Raw genomic sequence first — 19,456 nt, forward strand, 5'->3', positions numbered from 1 at the left:
ATACTCACTTTGGGGAGGAGAAAAAAGATTCACACTTCAGAATATAATTTCCCCATAGTTGGGAATGTTCTGAGTATTGTTTTCTGAGGTCATTCCATTCATTAGAAAAAAAAATAGGCCTTCCGATCCTTCAGGGTATCGACTGTCAAAGCAAAACTTTATACAGAATACAGAAAAATCTGTGTTTGTATAAATCTGGGAAAGGGGTCATAGTGAATAATTAAATAAGTTATCCTCCTTACCACTAAATCTTTACCAAAATTTCTAAGTATCTACTTGAAGAGAGGTGCTTCAATTCCTTTTTATGCTGACTTCTGGTCTAACAAAGTCTAAGGAGTTGAAGAAAAATGCAAGAAAAGATAAGCAAAGGGACTAGTTGATGCATAAACTGAATAATCCAAAGGCCCAAACAGTCTACACTTACTGTATTAGGTTGTATAATTTGTAATAACAACATCTTAGCTACAAGAATAAGATTTAATTAGAACACCTTAGGAAGTTTTACTTTATAAAGTTACAACAATAGATTTCAAAATTATTTTTAGAAATGTAACAATAGGAAGCTTTGACAATCACTTTGGCTAATCACTTTCATTCAAGTCTCATATTCCTTAAACTATCATTTCTTCCTTAACCAAGAATACAAGAAAATGTTTGTTTTATGGTGATTTTATTTAAATAATTAGAAGAGATCGATTATTCAAAATGAAAATAAACCTGGAAATTTGCTTCCAATCTCATATTTGAAAGTAAGTAAAAATTCTGTGCCAACACATGAAAGGCGAATTTACCATTTCTTTCATTAAAAAAAAATTCCGTGGGGAAAGGATAGTAATGCTTGAGAAACACTGACGTCTCTTGGGTAATTTTTTTAAAATAAAATGTTTTCATTCAAAGATTTTAAAATAGAAAAAATAAGCCAACTAATTCTGAAGAAATCAGGTTCTAAGTTAATACATTTTTTGGTTAATTTATCAAAATTCATTCTGTGAAATTACCAGCATGGACCACACCAGTGATAGGTTAAATGCCCACAATGTATCATACCAGCAATTTTAAGTCTAATCATCTTATGAGATTGAGCTCAATGTTCTGTCCGGATAAAAGGAATTCCCTTATAACTGAGCAGACCGGTATGGTGGACTGCTTTCACCCAATTTCTTCTGGGGCTGCAGAGAAAAACGTACCTATCTGTATTGACTATTGAAGACAACACAGTTTACAAAGTAATACTGTGCTTTGGTTTCTAATGAGTTACCTAGTGATTCTCCCAGTTACTCTTACTTGAAAATCTGCAACGGGACTGCTTGAAGGAAGAAACAAAAGAATGACTACCTATTTGTCTCCAGGACCCTGAGTGGGTGATCAGTTGCAGAGATTTGGGAACCCAAATCTGTATGTTCCCTCTACTTTTGGAAATGAAGTATTACCGTCTATCGGTACAGTTTATCCTTTTTGACCTTCCTTTTAATTCCAGTTTTCACCGAGTCAGCTTCTTGTGGTGTGGTGGCTCTGGGGCCCTTTGTTGCAATAAGGGTTAGCTGATGGGAGAGAATGTGGCTTCTCAACCCCCAAAGCAATGGGCTGTGCCCCACAGGAGGGGAGAGAAGAACTCTGCTTCATTGCCTGGGGACCAGAGCCTCTGTCACTGGGTGGTGGAGTGCGGCAGCCTTGCTCTGTGCCCACATACATCTGGGCTTCATCTCTCCATGACAGCCGTTGCGCTGAGCCTATACAAGAGGAAAAAGAAACTTGAGGATTCACATCATTCACAATGTCCAGCAAGAGAGGCCCTAATAATAGTGACTGGAGAATAGGCCTGAAAGCTGAGACACAGAATGAATCCATTCTCAGACTATCTGGACCCAATTTCTAAAAAGTTAGTCTTGGTTGGATGAGATGATTCAAAGGCTATGCTACCCGACACTCCTCTTTGACTTTCTCTGCGCACTTCTCTCCCCTTCTGGGAGACTTGAGGTTTTCGATGCACTTGTATGCCTATTCCCTAGCATGGTACTCTGCCCATAGCATGATGCTAACTTAACCTGCACCAACTCATGTTGGCTGAGGTCAGTGAATATGGTTCCATGGATCCACCACTAGTACAGCCTGGGTTTTAATGGGTTTTCCAGGAGCAGCGAAGGAATTGGCTCAGAGCCAATTTCGATCTTTTATCTCATTCTCCATTCCCTTTCCCTACTTTAGATCTCTTCATGCACTTTCACCTCGTGCATTTTATGAGACAGCTGGCCATGACTGGGGGGTTTGTGATCACTCAAACTGGGAGACAGTTTTATGAATGGCCCACAGAGAGTGAGTCAAACTATAATAGAGTGAGCAAAAAGGGAGATATTCTAATTTTTTCCCGTGTACTCAGCTAATCAAGTCCTTAGTTATTTTCTGAGTTTAACCACACCTTGGTCAAATCATTGTGCTACTGATTAACTGTTAAAATTATATGTATCTCTACATTTAGTTACTTTTGTAACAAAGAATTATGGGCTTTTAGCTCTTCAAGAAAAACTAATATATAACTATAAGATATTCTATTACTTTCTAATAATGTCAGTATTAACAACAAAACCCAAGCAACTTGTGAAAATGCCAAACGTCTTCATTATGAAGGTAACAACACTGGGAACAGTTTATATATAAAACTATATTTATTGTTGTTTTAATTTTCAATTCTTTAGTGTACCTTAATATCCAAGGCCTTCGTCAAAGAAAAAAACGTTCTACTGAATTTGGGTTACATGGCAATGCACACATGAGACAGATGTAGAATGAGCTTTTCAAAACAAGAATCCTACATTCTCTCTATAAGGAAATCTGAAGAGAAGAGTAAGGTAACAAGCATATTTACAAAGGGCAAACATCAGAAAATACAAGCAGAGCTGAAGCCCCTCTCAGCAGAGAAACCGTTTTTTGTTTTCTTAAGATTTTATTTATTTATTTGACAGAGAGAGAGACAGTGAGAGAGGGAACATAAGCAGGGGGAGTGGGAGAGGGAGAAGCAGGCTTCCCGCGGAGCAGGGAGCCTGATGCAGGGCTCGATCCCAGGACCCTGGGATCATGACCTGAGCTGAAGGCAGATGCTTAACCGACTGAGCCAGCCAGGCATCCCAAGAAACAGTTTTTTGTTGGTTCCAAGTTTCTCTGAAACTTTCTTTAAAAAAAAAAAAGATTTTATTTATTTATTTGACAGAGAGAGACACAGTGAGAGAGGGAACATAAGCAGGGGGAGTGGAGGTGGAAGAAGCAGGCTTCCCACAGAGAAGGCCCAATGTGGGCCTCGATCCCACGACCCTGGGATCATGACCTGAGCCGAAGGCAGATGCTTAACAACTGAGCCACTCAGGCGCCCTCTTTGAACCTTTTTTTTTTTTTTAGTTGACACAGAGAGAGAGACAGCCAGAGAGGGAACACAAGCAGGGGGAGTGGGAGAGGGAGAAGCAGACTTCCCGCTGAGCAGGGAGCCCGATGTGGGGCTCGATCCCAGGACCCTGGGATTATGACCTGAGCTGAAGGCAGACACTTAACAACTGAACCACTCAGGCACCCCATCTTTGAAACTTTCTAACCACTTATGATGCAAAACGTGCTCAACCTTGTCCTCTGAGTTATGAAATAAAACTGACATCCGAGCCCCAGGCCCAGGATGTTTATCATCATGTAACTCTCGGCAAAAGTATTATGTTAATAGGTATCTAATTCCATTTCCACATGATGCAGATTGAGTCCCAGAGCAGCCCGAGAATCCAGGTTGATTATATGGACCTTCTCCCAGTAGCTTGCACAGACTTCACAGATGACCAGGCATCTGGCTGAGGGCCAGCCCCTGATAAGATGTGAATGCTCCCAAATCCCCAGGGGGACCCCCAGATCAACTTAAATTCACAGGAACCTTCCTACTAGAACACAGAACATATTTTCTTAGGGCCATTTACAATTTCACCAGAACTATACCTACAGCTGCCAGTACAGATCCCAAACCCCAAGAATGACCCCAAAACCCAACCAAATTCAAAAGAGAGAGTCACTCATTGTGTGCTTGCTCAAAGTGATCCAGCAGACTGGTATGTGACCAGAGTTTTGAGTGAACATGGTAACCTCATACAAGATAAGAATCCAATCCAAATACAGTTCTCTAAGGCTCCATGGCATTTCAATACAGCCCAGCTGCTCACATGGCTTATACATGGTTTAACTATTGTGTCTGTGCTTCCATGAGACCTTCCCACTTGGGAAAACATTCAGGATCCAGGTAAAGATAGCCACTCACCTGGCTCCGGAGAGGAGAGCTGGCTGACATCTGCTGCCTCACCATCCTTAAGGGCCACAGGTTGACTTCCATTCCTGAGATTTGGGTGTTCCTTTAGCACCACAAACTACAGAGAACACAAGGGAGGGAAAGAGAGTGAGGACATTGCCATAATTCATCAATTATCTCAACATACATGAAACCAGGATCTATGGCTTCATTATGTTCATCGTATGGAAGGTGAAAGCTGAAAGAAAGGCCCTGGCAAATTTCTCTCTCTTGCTAATGAAAGATTCAGTTTTCAGTTAGGAGCCTTACGTCGATGAAGGCAACTAGGCACTACCAATACCTTTACTGAAGAATCTGCTCTAATTCTGGAATCCCAGGTGTTGGGTCATGGGTCCCAAGGGTCCTACTGTTTTACTTTAAGCAATCCAAGAGTGCCCGAGTGTTGTAAGCATTGCCCAAAGACCAGACAAAGAAGACCTCATATACGTATGCGCTCCAACTTTTCAAATATGTGTGTGTGTGTCTAGTTAATAAAATTCATTTAAAGGTGCTACCAAGTTCTGAGTAATTTGGGGTCATTAATGGGTAATAATAACTAATAGGAGAACTACTATTTTTCAGGGATCCACCAAATGCTTTTTCAGGGCGCCTGGGTGGCTCAGTTGGTTAGGCAACTGCCTTCGGCTCAGGTCATGATCCTGAAGTCCCGGGATCGAGTCCCGCATCGGGCTCCCTGCTCGGCGAGGGGCCTGCTTCTCCCTCTGACCCTGCCCGCTCTCATGTACTCTCTCTCGCTCTCTCATTCTCACTCTCTCAAAATAAATAAATAAATCTTTAAAAAAAACCACACACACACAAATGCTTTTTCATAGTTGAACACCTTGGGTACAAGAATTCTAAAAGGCAGGCCCAGAATGATTCAGCATTTCTCTTTGGTCAAAAAAAAAATTATTTTTGTCCTTATTATATTACCCACAATTGATTGGGCACTTGCCATGCAGGCTGACCAGAGTCCACTGGCTCACATTCGCACTAGATAGATTTGATACTAAAATAGATCAATGAAAAAAAGAATAGATCAATGCTGTAAGTTATCTCATGCCCTAGGACAAAGAGTGCAATTTGCAAAGTCCTCCCTCACCAATCAGTGACCCAGCAGAGGGACTGCCCCAAGATTTTAGCTGATCGTGCTCTCTGTTGGTTCAGAAATGGGCCCTCCACAGGAGGAGCCCATAACTCAGAAATACAATAAGGAAAAGGGAATAGGGGAAAAAAAAAAAAACAAAAAACACCTCCCTGCTCATATTTCTCTTTGAGAAAAGTGTAGGAAGAATAACAACTGGAGTCAATTAGGGAGAGAAATGTTGGCGAATCCCATGAACATGTGTTTTCATTTTCTTATTTTGCACAGAGCTAATTATCCTTCACTGCTTTCTCTTCGTTAATGGTCTCCCTGCAGCAACATGTTGCCAAATCAATACACGACCCACTGTTTCAGGGCACATACCCATTATTTCTGACTAAAGTCAAAATCCAGCCCTCTGCACTGCAAATTTCCCAGCCACATGTTTTCCTGCCAGAAAAACATAGGTCCTAGAATTCTGGGCTGAGGTGGGGAAGGCAGCTGATGGAACCAGATTCGGTTCTGCTGCTTCTCCTGCTAGTTCAGATGCTCACATCTCTCCCACTCCCACTGCTCTCTGCAGCAGTGGCTGGTGTGAATGACAATTATGGTGGATGGTTATGATGGCGAGGGGGATGGAGCTCAGCAGACCAAGGCCTCCTACCACAGCTTTGAGCCAATAAGCTGCTAATGACAGTGGCCAAATGTTTTGATTTTTTTTTAACTAGATACAGATTGTTTCTCCCTCCTTTCCAGGATTTCAATACCATGAATTAAACTTGCTACCCAAAACCTGAATGAAACACCATATAGACCGACAGGTGCAATATACGTCATTTAGAAGTCCACAGTCATGAGGGCTCAAAGAACTGAGGACCTTCTGTAGCTAAGTCCACCCAGGAGCACACACTTATGGAATCCGAAGATACAGAAGGGATCTCAGAGGTCATCTAATCCAAACCCGTCAGTGTCCTGAAGAGGAAACAGGAGTTCAGTGACTTGCTGAAGATTAAGACAGCCAATTAGGGGGCGCCTGGGTGGTTCAGTTGGTTAAGCATCTGCCTTCTACTCAGGTCATGATCCTGGGGTCCTGGGATCGAGCCCCGCATCAGGCTCCCTGCTCAGTGGGGAGTCTGCTTCTCCCTCTCCCTCTGCTGCTCCCCCTGCTTGTGCTCTCTCTCTCTCTCTCTCTCTTTGACAAATAAATAAATAAAATATGTATTTTTTAAAAAGACGGCCAATTAGTAGGAGGTTCAGGCTAGATTTCACATTTCTTATTTGATTTTTGTATTTTAAGTATTTGTAGTTTAAGTCTCAGCCAGAAAAGTATACACTGAATGCCTCTAAGAGGCAGGATCTGCGATCCCCGATTAGGTAGAAGCATGGCCACAGGGAAGCTCCTCTCTGGGAAAGCAAAGTGAGTGGAGGCAGGGGATGGGGACGTGGTGCAGGGAGGAGAGAAATGTTGCCTCTACTCCTCCAAAACATCTTCCTAATAAACTTTTCCCTATTCACCCACAGGTTTCAATCCCCTATGGATCTGCCATACATTCCAGCCTCTTCTGCAATTCATGCCACACATAATACCAGCAGTACACACTGAACTACTCAAGTTGTCACTGACAGGTGTCTGGAAATGGAAATTCCAACAGTTTCAAGGGAGCTTAGCCTAGCCCAAGCTCGCCCTATATGGTTTCAAGATCAGTTACTGAAGTGGGTAATTTATGAAGCATTTTGAACTTCACAATCTCTGTGCTTTTTGGAAAATGTATAGGTTTGCCAGATAAAATACAAGACACCTAGCTAAATTTGAATTTAAATTTCAACATTCACTGTAAGTATGAATTTAACGAGGGAGTCTGTATTTTTATTTGCTACATCTGGCAACTATTTTGCTGTTGAAATTTGGGATTTAAAATGTATGTGAAGAAAAGAAATCTTTTTTTTTAAGAAAAGAAATCTTAAGAAAATTAGAGCATCAACTATATTTCAATAAAGTGAGTTAATAAACAAACACAATAAATAAAATAATAAACAAACATAAAGGGGGGAAAAAAAGAAAGAGAGGTAGAGCATAATCTTGGGCTTTTAAGGCATCCATTTGAAAGAGACTACCTAAAAACTGGGAAAGGCTTTTCACATAACCCATAAGAAGCTACAGGATAGAAAAAAGAGAGAGAGAGAGAGAAAATGAACTGGGATCCATATGAAGTCAATTTCTTGCTTCATGTACTTTGGTCACATTACCCAGGGCTGGGGACATGAGGCCATCCCGGCCTCGCTGTCTGTAGGCCTGCTACTGCAAACTTCTCTGCTCGACTCTTCATCTGGATTCTTTAAATTTTTTGATGGCAGCTTCTTAGTCCTGCAATAAAGCCAAAATGTGAGACAATTTCAAAACAAAACACAACTAGTAGCCCACTCAGTGATGGTCAGGGACGACTGCTTTTGCTACTGAGATGTAGGTACTTAAAATGAGAAGAAATATTAAGAAAACTAGGAGCATAACTTTAGGTTTTCTAAGGCATTCTTTTCTGCAGAACTTCCCAGATACTTCGCTTTTTCCAAGGTTCCATGAGGCCTGGGCTCCTCCCACTAGTTTGGTGCCCCCTCTTGCTCAAAGGCATTAGACGCACACAGAGAGGAGGACCCAAGAGAATACTATCTCAGAGTTGCCAAGCTAGGAAATAGGATAGGTCTCTTGCCTCCAAACCTAGCTTTATAAATACTTATTTGTTTCACAAACACAAAGCACAAAGTCTATAGAAGGCATGGTGTCATGCACTGAGGGGAAGGGCAGTAAAGGGAGGATTTTCATCTGCAGACGGTGGTACTGGTATTCCCTACATTCCCAGAGAACTGGGGCCATTAGTTAAGTGGGTCATAGGCTATTCAGGATTAAATTAGGTAATTCTACAAAGTTCCCTTCTGCCCAAAAGTATTATGGCTCAATAATGTTGTACAGCACAAACTATAACAGTACACACAACGCCTTTCGACACTGATGATAGGGGAAGATCAAGTCTTTTGCAAGAAAATGGAAAATGATCCCCTCACCTCAATGTAGTATTATTTTTTTAATTAAATGTATATTTTTGCTCCACTGTTTTTAACTTTTACCTTGAAATTACTGAAAACACAAACCCCAAGGACCTTCCAAGTGAGGGAAAGTACTGATTCTCTTGAACAGAAGTTAATACTTTGTGGGAAATTGACTGAGTGGAAGGCAGCCGCGCAAAATGAACTATGCAGCCTATGCGGGGGGGGGGGGGGGGGGGAAGCAGGTGATGCATAAGAGAAAAAAAAGTGGAATATAAAAATGCATTATGCTCAGTAACAACCCCATAAACGATGTAGATATACTGACAAGGGCTGTAAAACCACTGATGCTTTAGAGCTGTGAAATCCTCAGCCATTTCTTGTTTTCTTTTACTCTTATTCCCCCTTTTAAACAAATGTAGCAAGTGTGTAGAAAAAATTCATCTCGAGGAGGCAGGCGTTCCCTTGGGAGGTGCTAGAGAGAGGTTGAAAGTGCCAACAGAAAGACAAGGTCACCTGTAGCAGTGAGCCCCCCACAGCCCCAGCAGCAGCAGCAGGATGAGCCCCACCACGCCGATGGCCACCACGGTGACTTGCTGCTGCCTCCCCTGGCCAACGTGGCGCAGTTCCCATTTCAAGTCTCGGTGCTGACATCGCTCCCCGACGTAGCCAAAGACACAGCTGTAACAACACACAACAGAGGTCAGCGCTAAGCCCTGGCCAAAAACCGCTTATATATTTTCAGATTCGATATCCGGCTGTCTTTCACCCTCTGCATTTCCAGACTCAGCTCTTTAGAAGCATATGGAAAATCCATCAGGGGTCAGTTGAAAACACTCTGATTTACAAGTTAATGCAGCATGGACTTCCCCCTGTGGTCTGTTTGCCCTGGGATTGATGAGGGATTATTTGCATACCGCCTCTATAAGGCATTGCAGAACATTGATTAAAGATCAGCTTCTGTTAGGCTAAAATCCTGAGGAGCTACCTCTAAGACCAACACAAAGCAACTCTGCCCTAAGAGCCAAGAGAGTTTTTGAACAAATGTTTGGCCAGATAGCAGAGTATAGGTCAAAGGAAGGAAGAATTTGAAGGCAGAGTCCTTTACTGGAGACCAGGCTTATAAAAGCGTGCGTGTAGTCTCTGAACAGGAAGTATAGCTTTGTCAGCCAAGGAAATAAAAAATCACCACTGGCCCAAGAGAAAAAGTCTCAGTGGCGACACGTGAACATTTGTGTACTTTCCTCAAGGGAGAAAAAACTAAATGGAAGAAAAGGGGCTTTCATGGTGTTTCATTAGTGAAACCCCTAACTAGCATTACCAGCCACGACCACACGCTGCAAACACGTAGATAAAAGTAAATGAAACAATGCTGCCATCTACTGGGAATGTATACTTCCAGAAATTACGGGATCTTGGGTACAACTGTATTCTACTACTCGTCACAAGAGCATAAACTTCAAAAATAACCTATTAAGCATTTTGAGCTGCTCACTTGTTAGGAATTTCCTTCCCGCTCAGCGCTGGGTCAACTATCTATCCGCACCTCATTCCAAAAGGACCTGAAGGAATGAATGCCCAGGGAATTGATACTGGTCCTCCCGGTGGGAAGAAACAGCACGGAAAAAGCATGAGATGAAGCTGCAGAAGATCTAGATCCTAGTCCCAGTTCTACCTTGAGATGGTCATAAGAGCATTGGAAAGTCACTTTAAGAGAGAAGAAGAATGAAACTAGCATTTAAGCACGCTATGTATCTGACTGACACTGTGCTAGGCACTTTTACCCATTTTACTTTCAATAGCAGATTCCCATTTTACAGATGAGAAAAGTGAGGCTCAAAGCAGTTAAGTAATTTGTTCCAGGTCATACAGCTGGTGAATGGCAGGGATTTTGTTGGTTGGTTGGTTGGTTGGTTGGTTGGTTGAATATAGCTGACACACAATGTTACATTCGTTTCAGGAGTACAATGTAACAATTTGACAAGTTTATACATTATGCTCTGCCCACCACAAGTGTAGCTGCCCTCTGTCCCCATAGATCACTATTACAATATCACTGACTATACCCCTTGTGCTGTGCCTTTATTCCCATGACTTATTCATTCCAAAACTGGAAGCCTGTTTCTCCCACTCCCTTTCACCCGTTTTGCCAATCTCCCCACCCCCACCCCTCTGGCACCCATCAGTTTGTTCTCTGTATTTACAAGTCTGATTCTGCCTCTTGCCTCTTATTTGTTTATTCATTTTTTAAGCTTCCATATAGAAGTGAAATTATATGGTATTTCTTTCTCAGTCTGACTTATTTCACTTATCCTAATATACTCTAGGTCCATCCATGTTGTCTCAAATGGCACATCTCATCCTTTTTGTGGCTGCATAATATTCCATCACACACACACACACACACACACACACACACACACACACACACACACACACACCATCTTCCTTATCCATTCATGTATCAGTGGACACTTCAGTTGCTTCTATACCTAGGCTATTGTAAATGATTCTGCAATAAACATAAGGATGCACATATCTTTTTGAATTAGTGTTTTCCTTTTCTTTGGAAAAATACCCAATAGAATTATTGGATCATATGGTATTTCTATTTTTAATTTTTTGAGGAAATTCCATACAGTTTTCCACAGTGGCTGTACCAATTTATATTTCCACCAACAGTGTATGAGGGCTCCTTTTTCTCAACATCCTTGCCAATACTTGTTATTTTTTGTCTTTCTGCTTTTAGCCAGTGAATGACAGGTTTGATCCAAATGGTTTTCTGATTTCAAAGCCTGTGTTCTCTCTGGTACATTGGGCTACTTCCTAAAAGGGTTTTATGCTCTATGCACCCCTGAAAAGCTATTCTTCCAGAACGGATCATGAAAGAGATGATAGGATCTCAGTGTAGGAAGTATAAAGGACCATCAAGTTATTCCAGGCTTTCCTGGATACTGTTTTAATTCTAACTATCTTTGGTTATAGTCATTTATTACCAATGCCAAGCAGCCACTTTTAAGCTGTTGGGTGTTAATCTCAGAGACTTTGGGGTCTCAAGGAATATGCCGGTCACATGGGCAAGAGTCCTGGGGAGCAAAGGCCAGCTGTAATATTGGGGCCTCTCTGAGCCATATATGGCCCAAAGCAGTCGGCCAGCATTTCACATGGATGGGTCCCCCACTACTAGTTCTTTGGGTTATTAATTAGTTCTGTTAAACCAAGCAAAAGATTTCTAGGTTTACTTATTCAGATATATTATTCAAATCTGAGTTTATTTGGTCAAATAATTTCAAGAAATTCTGGACTGAAGAAAGGTCAACAAGACTTTTCACATTGTGGTGTACGATGATCAAGAACTGAGGGCTAGAGTATGTAGCATTTCTCAGACTGATTTGACCACACAACTCTTTTTTTATGAAACATTTCACAGCACTGGTGTTGGGGCAGCTTGGTCTAAAGAAGACCTGGCCAGAAGCATGTGGGTTGGTTCAAAGCCAAACCAGAATGAATGAGGACCTCCTCTTAGCTCAGGAGGCTTGGTCTTCTGAGATTCTCCAGACCAGGGAACCTTTGAGGAAGACATGAGGCATAGAGACTTCAGTTCTCACATCCTCTGCAGCCCAGGCAGCCAAGGGGTCTCTGTATTTAAGGGGAGCTCCCATTGCCTTTGAGCAAGGAAAGAAGAGCAGCCCTTTATAAACCTTCTCATGGTGTTAAGAACACTCTACTGAATGATGCTGAGGAAGTGTTTCTAATAAAAGTTAGAGTGGTGAGCACTCCTAGAGATGTGTTATAGAATTTTAAAAATACAAGGTGAAGTCATCGAGACAAAAGGAGGAAAGGGTTCGATGTCTGATTAAAACACATTTTTATTAAATGTAGAATTCAAAAACAAAGTTACAGTCTAGATTAATGGGACCTCTGGTGATATTTTAAATACTGCTTTTGATTAAAGGTCCTTAAATGTGAGTGTTATCTCTAGTTTAATTGTCATTTTGTAGCAACTCATGTTTAAAACATTATCAGGGAATAAGATATTTTCATCAGGATTTAATGACAGAAAGAAAAGTAGTGTACTAAAGAGTTCATAAATCATTTAATGAATTGATGCTATCAGGTCAAATGAAAATAATGTACTAAATGCAATTGTAATTGTGAAGTACCCTTCACATTATTGTAATGTCTCTTATAATCTAAAGTTAAAGTATCATCGAGAAAAACAAACCATGATCTAATAAAGTAGGACATTTATCTTCACAATTTCATTATTTAGGATAATTAGGAACCATGAACAAGAAAAAAAATTGATTCTTATTATTAAAATCAAGGATAACTATTGTGAAGATTGGATTTATCTTACGTTAGAAAATTACAGCACGCAAATATGAACATGAGGGTAGAATTCTATGAGAACTGAGTCATTTTCACTAATATTCGCGAGCATTTTTCATTACGTTTGTCTAGCTGACATGATTTATAATGCAAGGCCATTCACTTTGTCACAGAATATAACTTGTTCTTCTAACAATTTAGACTATGTTTCTGCTGATTATTATTCATAAAATAATAAAACCCTTTAAGCTTATAGCATCTATTCCTGAGGATCAGAATATTTTATCACTTCTTCCTCAGACATGGAGAAATTATCAATGAGTCAGGAGTCTAGCCATGGGGGACCTATTTATTTTTCAGGACCTATCAGTTCCCCCTGATTGACTTGAAAACACAAAATCTACTAAAAGTAAAATTTGATGCAGAACTAGATATTGCCACAAGGGAAATGTTTTCTGAGTAAGTACGGTGGGAGGACCTATAATTTCAGGTCACCCTCAAACCTACTTTTCAGTTGACTGTGCACACACTGTGAAACCATCATGGGAACAAAAAAGGAACAGAGAGAAGCAGGGACTGCTTCCAGCAATTGTTACTAAGTAACAGAAGTGTAAACACCAACTATTAGAAACTGAAGAAAAACAATTTTTTTTCTAGTTTTGAAAATTGAAGGTAAGAAGTCCAGTGTGTGTATGTAACACATTTGTAAATTCAGAAACATACGGTGGATGTTCTCCACATATGCGAGAGAAAATAAAGTTTTAAGGAATTCTTCCACAAACCTAAGTTTTTCAGCCAGAACAAGAGGTTTAGGCCCCAGACCGTACCAGTAGTGACATCAAGTTACGTAAAAGGGAAAATCATCAATTCTTTAAATGTATATTTACCATTGGCAGCTTGGGGGTTGGGGGTGATACGCAGGGAGGGTGCAGTACACACACACACACACACAATTTATATATGTGTGTTTATATGTTTTTCCCTAGCAAAAACCGAATTACAGAAAAAACTCCTTGATACGAATTTTATGAATTAGCCAAAAGTTATGGACTGCAATCTCATATCTCTGTGCCATCACAAAGACAGCTTGACTTACTTGCATGCGTATCTGTCAACTGCTTCGATGTACATACACACACCGTTATAGAGGCAATAGCCGTCATAGGCTGAGGGGCATTCCCGGTAACCATTTCTCACAGAATGGTGGCCATCCTCCATGAGATGAGAAGGGGACGTAGAGTCTACAAGAACCAAAAACATTACTTTTACTTTCTGAAGTGACTAGGTCTTTCAGGGGTCAATATCCAGAACTAGTCCCTGTGAACAATTTGTGATCTAGTGTCTTTTAGTGACAAGAACTCAGAAGCAACTCTAGTTTTCACTTTCCTAACCAGACTTCACGTCATTCACCACGAAGCCAGCCATTCTTTCTTTAGCTTCAGTATTGTCTGACATAAAGCATACTGGAGGCAAGTAAGAGAATGGTCAATTCTAAATTACTGCATGAATCCCGAGTCACTGGTCTCATTATGAAAGCCATCTGTCATCCACAAACACCCACCAATGATGTGAAGTGACAGCTAGCTTTAAGAGGGTCTCACTGAACAAAATATCTCTTTATGGTTTATAAACTACCCACCAATATACAGCCCCTTACCCCCAGTATCCTGGAAGCCTCAAAAATTTCTCCCACATAATGTTTTCTTCTAAAAATGATGTAAATATCAGGGGAGCCCTCAAAGACAAGACTAGCAAATCTGACAGAAAAGAAATGTTACCATGACAGAGGGAATGTCAAAGTGGTGAAGTCCCTTTTATTGAATAGTTCTCTGCTCATTAAAAGGAAAACATTAGGGTGTGTAGCTGACTATATAAATATTAGCAGTCTTTCAATACTATAAGAAGAGCAAATTATCTGAGAAAAATAATGTGTTCAAAAAAGAGACCCAAATAAGTGTGTAAATTTCCCTTCTTAAGATGTTTCCTGCTTGCAGAGCTGAAGCAGGTAAATAGCTGGGAGGTGGTGGCAAAAGCGCCCCCGATCCTGGTTTCCAGGGTCCGGGTGAAGCTAGCACCCCTTCTGGGGTACAGATGGTGAGAAGATACTGCCATTTGGGGAGAGCCTCGAGGAAGCAGAAGTCGACCGTTAATATTCAAAAAGAAAGAAAAAAGAGCTGAAGTTCTAGTTCAGATCAAGAAATACTAATTTTTTAAGGTAATATTTTAAAAGCTTTAAAAGTGATTCAAAATGCTAAGGGTCCAGACATCCTTCCTGACCTGCCTTGACCTGCAAAGTTTTTCCAGCAGCCCCAGAAATCAACATTACAAATTAAGACATTAGTCGCATAAAGAGAACCACCTGTATTCCCACCTTTATTGAATTGTGAATAATAAAAAAAGAATTTCTTCCAGATGCTATTAAATTAAGAAAACTTGGACTACTTCACATTCCCAAGCTTAGCATCCACCTAATCAGGAAGGTAAACTCACCAGCCGGGTTGAATCGAATGATTTCTAGACTCTCTAGAGCAAATACATTGGGGTATAGAATTTTCCAGAATTAAGTCCCTTCCTTGGGCCTAGACCACCCACCAACCTACCAGTGCATATCCGCCCAGGTTCAGACAGGCTGCCGGCGCACATGCAGGTGTAGTTTCCCTCCGTATTTGTACAGGTGGCATTCTCCCCACAAGTGTGCATGCCCAGTCGGCACTCATTAATATCTGCCAGAAACAAAGGAGTAGGGAAAAGAAAAGTGACGTGCAGAGGAGGACAAAGGGTTATATTATTGGAAAAGCCAACATTCTGGGAGGGGAGCATCTTCAACCTCTGCCATGCTGCATTCTCTCAGAGCCTCTGTATTTTTTTGATTAAAAAGCTCTATCACGGGGGTGCCTGGGTGGCTCAGTCGTTAAGCGTCTGCCTTCGGCTCAGGTCATGATCTCAGGGTCCTGGGAACGAGCCCTCCATCGGGCTCCCTGCTCCATGAGAAGTCTGCTTCTCCCTCCCCCACTCCCCCTCTTGTGTTTCCTCTCTCGCTGTGTCTCTCTCTGTCAAATAAATAAATAAATAAATAAATAATAAAAAGTGCAATCATGAATGTTGGACACAAGGATGAACTGGCTCCCTCAGCTGCCTGCCCATTCAGGTGTTCTAAACTCCTGAAATAAGGCTGGATGATTTCCCAGTGCTTGGGAGGAAAGGAGACATCCCAACATGCAGTTCAGTGGGAAGGTTGGAGTGAGTAAACTAGCTCTAGGCAAACATTTAGCAAATCAGATCCTAAAGATTCATTCTTAACTGTTGCAAATAGACATCCAGTCATTGACATACATGTTAGAGCAAATAAAACATTTCTGCTTTTTTTCTGCATAAATATAAACTAAGTCATCCCTTTCTTTCCCAACTACCAATGTTTTCTTTTTCAATTACCACCAGCTTAACATTTAAATCCTTCTTCTCCTCAGGGTTACATTACTATAAGAAGAACAGTCTCACTACGTTCCCTGCATCCCATATCTCCCCCACTCTACTCCTAAACACCAGTGCCAGATTAACATCCTAAAGCACATCTCCCATCACTGCACCCCTTGACTCAAACGCTCTCTGTTGCATAGAGTTGAGCTGCCCAATATGGCAGCCATCACCATGTGTGTGTGTGTGAGCATCTGAACTTCAGCTGGTCTACACTGACATATGCTGTAAGTATAAAACATCTGCCAGATTTTGAAGACTTAGTACCAAAATAAGAAAGAATATAAAATACCTCAGTGATTGATTACATATTAAAATATTAATATCTTGGATATGTTGGATTTAATAAAATATAAAAATTAATTTCACCTGTCTCTTTGTACTTTCTGTAATGTGGCTATTGGAAAATTTAAAATTATGTAGGTAACTTATATTATAGTTCTACTGGATAGGGTTTGTAGAAGTTTTTACTAGAGAAGTAAAATCCTAATGACTGACCCTCAGCTTCTAGTCTTCTATATATGTAATCCAACCCGCCTGTTATGAACTGAATTGTATCTCCCCTAAAATCTCTATGTTGAAGCTCTAACCCCCAGTGTGACCATATTTAGAAATGGGGCCTTCAAGGAAGTAATTAAAGTTAAATGAGGTCACAAGAGTGAGGCCCTAATCCAATAGGATTGAAGTTCTTATAAGAAAAGGAAGAGACACCAGATCTCCTATCCCCAAACCACAGCAGAAAGGCCATCTAGTTTACATACACTATACTTAGCGCCCCCCAAATAGACCCGTCATATGCTCGTGTGTGGAATGCTCCCCATTCCTTCCCATTTCTGCCTAATGAAAATTTACTCATGCTCCAAGTTCCATCCACAGTGATACTTCCTTCATGAAGTCTTTCCTAATACCTCAAACAGATATTCTTCCAGTTGGGAACTTTCACTGTGGTTTTTACTTCTCTCATAATGCTTCTCACAGCTCCCTGTCCCTCAGACCCTACTCTTCTCACAAGCAAGCACTACCTCCATCATTCTGGCGTTCCTCACACAAACAAGTACCGTGTCTTTGCACTAATAGGTGCCAAATAAATATTTGTCACATTGAACTGCTATCCCAAATGACTCAAATTGAGTCTCTTTTTTTTTTTTTTTGCTTACTTCCTGTTATAATTTCCATGAAATCTCTATAGTCTCTCCATCTCTATAATTTCTATAATCTCAATGAACCTTGAGAGTCAGAGAGAGCTTTTCCAAGAAGCAAGAACAAAGATATACTTTTAGCCAAGAAATACAACCACTCCTAAGAATAAGAATAACTTATTTTTGTGTGGCATTTATTATGCTCCAAGCATGGTTTAAAGCACTATAGCTACATATATCTGGAAGGAGGAAGGAAAGAAGGAGGGAGGGAGAAAGGCAGAGAGAGACAGAGAAACAGGAATAAGCCCATTCTTCCACGTGGCGTGAGGACTCCACGCCAACCAGGTACACTGGGCCGTGATACCCTTTTGCATGTTCACTACTGGAAGGAGGTAGGTTAGTAACAGGGAAACAGAGTTTAATAAGCTTAAACATCCAAAAAGTATGCCTTCTTTTCTCTTCAAAGTAAATTAAATAGAAAGCCTGTTTGCCTAAATTATCTATGAGCCTAATTAATTAAGAGCAGTAACATTTTCCTAATTGACGGCCAACTATGTGCTGAAAAGAGTATTTACAAGTGACTGTGGACTCCACAAAACTAATCTGATAAAGGTCTGGTTTAAACCAGCCAGATCCAAAAAAACGTGGGAGTCGTGACTGGTGTTTCATCTTTAACCTCAGCATGTGGGAGAAAGCAGCATCATTTCAGTTTCTTATCAGGTCATCTGCCCCTTACCGTAAAAAGATTTGTATGTTTTCAGAAGGCAAAGAAAATACTGGAAGAGACATGTGAAAACCCTATTAAACTCTGGGTAAGCACTTCACTGGGCTAGGATGACTTTAGGCAGGTCCCCACTTGTGGGATGCTACGGTGTTACTGACACCTGGCAGGGTATGAGACATCCACTGAGTGAGCTCCCAACCCAGAAGCCACACCCAGACCTTGGCAGAGGACGGTGATTATGAAAGAGGTCTTAATCACTCTTTACTTGTATCTAAATGTCAGTGGCTTGAATCCCCCATCTACTGACACTCATCAAGAGCCACCTGGTGAGCCCTTTCACAGAACTGCCCTCCCTTTCCTTTATGCACAGAGCAGGAACTTCCAACAAGCCTCCATCAGCTCTGCAGTTCACCACGGCTCACCTACAAAATCCAGGGATAACGAAAATGCTGTAGGACTCCCCCCCCAACCCCATGATGGCTTGAGGTGTGGAGTATTGATGAGGCACTGGCGTCACTCAAACTTGAGAGAAAGAATTTGGAAAGCAGAGGGGCCCACCACCTCTGCAGGGTCTTGAAGCTGACTAGTCCCATCCTAACACAAGGGCACAAACTTGACTGTTCATCCAGAATTGAGATATGTCAGTTTGAACAGGTCACGCAACTTCTCTTTTAACATGTGTGGCACTTAAATTATATCCTATCTTTTCTCGACCCACCACACCCACAGTGTTTCTCAATCCTCTGAGGCCTGCCTCCAGTCCCCTCCCTAGGCACACACGCTCTCTTACCAAGACAGTGAATTCCATCACCTCGGTAGCCTTCCAAGCACCGGCAGACATAGCCACCTTCAGTATTGACGCACTTGGAGGTGGGAGGGCAAACTGTGATGCCCGTCTCACATTCATCTATATCTGTGGGCAAAACGATGAACAGTGAAATATGTAGACAATCCTGGCATAAATGAGAATCATAGGAAAAAATAAGTATAAGCTGACATATAATCATTCAGCCACTCACAGATACTGTTTGCAAATGTAATGCAGATTCTGCATCTTGGTCATAAAGTTCATTTCCGAATCAATTTTTACAGATTGTTTAGGTGTCTGCTTAGCTAAGTATGTGTAAATAAATCAGATTGTGCCAGAGTTTCAGACCATAAAAACTGAGATTTTTACAGTAACCACTAACTTAAAATTTCAAGGCATTCAATATAAAACGGAAATCTATCCAGCACAATCTATTTCTTAAATTAAAACTTATGACCTCAGGTTTTAGGGGGGAAAGTTGTGTTTTTATTGTAATTGGTGAATTTATAAATTTGACTCAAACTCAAATTCATGCTTGTGAAGCCAA

The 19,456-nt window shown here is 41.1% G+C and overlaps 1 protein-coding gene across 1 annotated transcript in view; it reads right to left on the reverse strand.

The window, feature by feature from the left end:
* Positions 1 to 653: 653 nt before the first annotated feature.
* Positions 654 to 19,456, reverse strand: part of EGF (epidermal growth factor) — a 95,579-nt gene continuing 76,776 nt past the window's right edge. Inside the window, 8 exon segments of the mRNA XM_028121296.2 lie at positions 654 to 1,530; positions 1,533 to 1,730; positions 4,283 to 4,388; positions 7,641 to 7,758; positions 8,949 to 9,113; positions 13,861 to 14,005; positions 15,365 to 15,487; positions 18,892 to 19,014. Of these exon segments, the coding sequence (XP_027977097.2) occupies positions 1,481 to 1,530; positions 1,533 to 1,730; positions 4,283 to 4,388; positions 7,641 to 7,758; positions 8,949 to 9,113; positions 13,861 to 14,005; positions 15,365 to 15,487; positions 18,892 to 19,014 (1,028 nt within the window). The 3' untranslated portion in view covers positions 654 to 1,480.

Source organism: Eumetopias jubatus, unplaced genomic scaffold (genome assembly GCF_037043125.1).
Source record: "Eumetopias jubatus isolate StellerSeaLion01/CBP00866 unplaced genomic scaffold, mEumJub1_p1.0 scaffold_2, whole genome shotgun sequence".
NCBI lineage: Eukaryota > Metazoa > Chordata > Mammalia > Carnivora > Otariidae > Eumetopias > Eumetopias jubatus.